Below are 3,424 nucleotides of genomic sequence, written 5' to 3'. Positions count from 1 at the left end.
TGAAGCTATGAGCTCAGCCCTGTCGACCTGTAGCTTCTGGACCCAGGATATGGTCCAGCAGCTACACGTTGACAGGGAGCTCATTTGCCTGATCGTTGGAGCAATTCTGTGCAGACGAGGAGCGGCGTGGGCTGCGAGAGCGACGCGAGAGCGATGCATGGGTTGTAGACGCAGCGCTCCGAGCGAGAGCCCCCGGAGAAATTCCTTGGTAACAGCTCCTGCAGCTACAGCTCCTTCGCGTGAGTAGCGCTTGCGCCTACGGAGAACGATACATACAACGAGAAGAGGTGCCTATCATCGCGCTCGCTCCATGGGCAAAACCTCGCTCTTGGGACAAAACCTTGCTTTTGGGACAAAGCCTTGTTTCTTGCGCCAGTGTCGGGCCAATGTATCGGCTGGCTTCACAGTCGACACTTTCCAACTTGCCTTCCCGAGACCATGAAGACCTCCGCCCTTGTCCTTGCCATGGCTGGCGCCGCCGCCGCTGCGTCGGCCCCGTGTGACCCGGCGTCGCTGGGCGCGAAGCTCTTGCCCATCTTGGGCACGGCGCCGTTCAAGGCCTGCGGCACGGTCGCCAGCTTTGACCTCACGACCGTCGCCACGGGTGCCATGCCGTCGGAAGCGCAGGTCAAGATGATCCTCGCGAGTCCCGACTGCCAAGAGCTCTACAAGTCGCTCCAAACGAGCATTGGCAGCTTCACGCCCGCGTGCTCCATCGGCGGCGTCGAAACGACGGCCGTGACCACGCTTGAGATGTCCAAGGGCTTCGAGCTCATGCTCAAGTCCTTTGCCAGCCTCGCCGGCCCGACCTCGACCAAGGCTGCCAACGGCACGGCCGACTCCAACTCCACGATCAAGGCCACGACGGTCCCGACCGCGGGGTCGCAGGCCGCCGCCACAAGCACGCCCAAGCCGTCCAGCGCGGCCTCGGTCGGCCTCACCATGGCGGCGGTCGTCGTCGCTGCGGCCCTCCACTAAGCAAAGGTATGGCCAAGCCAATGCACTACGGCGTAGTAGTATGACTCCATTCACATCCAATACAATGATGACACATCGACATTTAACGCGTCAAGATCGCCCCTATGAGCTGCATAAAATGCACCTCGCCGACTGACGCCCACTTTAACCTCAGGTTAAACGCGGGTTCCGCCAACGCGCGCTTGCTTGCGACTGCTGCGTATCCCCTTGTCCTCTTGCAACGATACCACGTTGTTGCCCGTAGCATTGTGATACATGCACGTCTCTTTATAGTCCTCAAGCTCATTAATCCATTTCTGGGCCTCTCGAGGCGATGCCATACGATGGCTTGAGGAGAGCGTCGAGGACGAGCCGGCGTTTAACCTGGCGTTTAAACAGGACGTTAAACTTTCCAGTGCGTCCGCTGATCGCATTTTGAATCCTGCGCTCGACGGCTCTCCCGCGCTAGCACGGATAAGCGATGCGATCGGCGCAGGACGAGCAGAAGTGGCTTCGCGCCATCGACGCCCGGATCGAGCAGCTCCACGAGCCGTCGCCGGCGACGCCCGCCAAGTTCCCATCGGCGCTCCCGACGATACCCGAGTCGCCGCCCTTCGACGACGACCGGACGCCGACGCGGAGGCCACCGGTGTACCCGACGGGCGCGGACGCCGACGAGCGGCCGTCGCTCAAAGGTACATACTCGCGGCGAGAGACATGTGCTAACGACTGCATAGACCTGACAGGAGTCCGTCGGCGGCCGCCACGCCCGCGGGCACCGCGGATGCCGGCCGAGGTCCTCGAGCACATGGAGATGGCGAGCAAGGTCGTGCAAGAGATCGGGCAAGAGAATCTGAGCGGCCCCGAAAAGACGCTCGAATTCATCCGCGAACTGGGCGAGCGCAAGCGGCGAGCGCTCGCGCGGCGCCAAGCGCGATGGCGCGAAGAGCACGCGACCGAGAGCGCGCGGCTCGAGGCGCAGCAGCACGAGATCTTTGAAGAGATCGAGCACCAACAGTTCCAACGGGTCGCCGAGTACGAGGAAGCGCTGGACTCGTTGGCGCGCAAGTACGACCGCCTTCTCGACGACGTCCACGCCAAGGACTCGATCATCACCGAGCTCTCGCAGAAAGCGCCGTCGTCTCCCGTCCAAGTCCACCCCAAGCGCGCCTCAACATCTCAGAGCGAGCCCGAGGAAGACCCGATGGACGAGGAAGATCCCCTCAACGACGCCGTCTCGGACATCATTTCCGAGGCCGACGTCCAAGACGACAACCGATGTGGCCATCCGCACATCGAGACCATGCTGTGCTTTGTACACGAGAGGTACGAGGACCTCCGACGACGGTACCCTCGGCTCGACGCGAGCGTCGATGTTGCGTCCTGGGTCCTGCTCGTACTCTTGCTTTTCTACGCCAGCTACGGTCTCGTCGCCTGTATGTGGACGACCGTCGAGCTGCAGGACGAACGGCTCATTCGCGACCTCGTCGTCACCCTGCGTCGCCAAGTGTCTGCGCAATAATATATCTATTTCTCGACACTTTGTGTGTGTTGAAATCTTGATACAACACACAAAACGCCAACGAAACCACTCGAGTCGTTTCCAGCATGAGCACCACGGCCGATGTGCTGCGCCTCGACGACGCGCCCGTGACGTCGCGGCCGCTCACGTCGTCCGGTCGCAAGGCGGCGGCCAAAGCCAAGTCCGAGTTCCGGCGGTATTTCGACCAAGAAGAGCTCCCGCTCACGATCGAGGTACGTGCTTAGCCAGAGGTGGTCAATAAGACAATTTGACGGACTAGAACACCGTCATGGGCGACCGCCAAGTCGTGTGGACGACGCCTCTTGAGGCTTTGGACTACCAGCATTTCCTTCCGATTTGCTTCTCGGGGCTCCAGGTCTACACCTCTCCGGTAGCTTTCCGACACGCTGACCATGCGCGGCCACTAGGAAACGCTCGAGCCATACCCGACGTTCGCCTACCGAGCGTGCATGGACTTGCTCGAGCATGGCATGGGCGACACGCGCGTCCTCCGCGCGCTTGCGGCGCTCATGCCGCACGTCAAGAGTGCGCTTGGCACGCGGGACAAGGAGGTCGTGCACCGAACACTCCTCGTCCTGCAGCAGCTCGCGGTCTGCCAAGGTCCATCCAAAGCTATATTGACAAAGATATGTTGAGAGACAGGAAGTAGGCGTGGGCGAGGCGCTCTCTGAATACTACCGGTCGATCCTGCCACTCTGCAACCTCCTCAAGGACAAGCACTTGGGCACGGGCGACAGCATGACAAAGGCGCTCATCCAAGAGACGCTCGAGATCCTCGAGGGATATGGGAAGGACGACGCGTACCACCAAATCCAGCAGCACGTGCCCGCGTTCCAGCACAGCAACAATATCAAATGATCGTCGTTATTGGATCGTGCCGACACGAAAAAGTCGAATATATATACATCTTTCAATGTATCAAGA

The 3,424-nt window shown here is 60.6% G+C and overlaps 3 protein-coding genes across 3 annotated transcripts; all 3 read left to right on the top strand.

Moving 5' to 3' along the window:
* The first annotated feature begins 415 nt into the window (after positions 1-415).
* On the top strand, positions 416-1,081 carry SPRG_16352 (hypothetical protein). Its single transcript, XM_012355756.1, has one exon. The coding sequence runs from the start codon at positions 439-441 to the stop codon at positions 976-978; it is 540 nt and encodes a 179-aa protein (XP_012211146.1). The 5' UTR covers positions 416-438; the 3' UTR covers positions 979-1,081.
* Positions 1,082-1,408: 327 nt separating this feature from the next.
* SPRG_16351 (hypothetical protein) lies at positions 1,409-2,496 on the top strand. The gene is made up of 2 exons (XM_012355755.1): positions 1,409-1,652; positions 1,695-2,496. Exons 1-2 carry the CDS (start codon positions 1,439-1,441, stop codon positions 2,477-2,479), a joined length of 999 nt encoding a protein of 332 aa, XP_012211145.1. The 5' UTR covers positions 1,409-1,438; the 3' UTR covers positions 2,480-2,496.
* Positions 2,497-2,527: 31 nt separating this feature from the next.
* SPRG_16350 (hypothetical protein) lies at positions 2,528-3,397 on the top strand. The gene is made up of 4 exons (XM_012355754.1): positions 2,528-2,712; positions 2,760-2,855; positions 2,908-3,100; positions 3,150-3,397. The coding sequence occupies exons 1-4, from the start codon at positions 2,566-2,568 to the stop codon at positions 3,356-3,358; spliced, it is 645 nt and encodes a 214-aa protein (XP_012211144.1). The 5' UTR covers positions 2,528-2,565; the 3' UTR covers positions 3,359-3,397.
* The last annotated feature ends 27 nt before the right edge of the window (positions 3,398-3,424 follow it).

The sequence above is a fragment of the Saprolegnia parasitica genome (assembly GCF_000151545.1).
Source record: "Saprolegnia parasitica CBS 223.65 unplaced genomic scaffold supercont2.301, whole genome shotgun sequence".
In the NCBI taxonomy this organism is placed as follows: Eukaryota; Oomycota; class Saprolegniomycetes; order Saprolegniales; family Saprolegniaceae; genus Saprolegnia; species Saprolegnia parasitica.
This window is presented reverse-complemented; position numbering and strand designations above follow the sequence as displayed.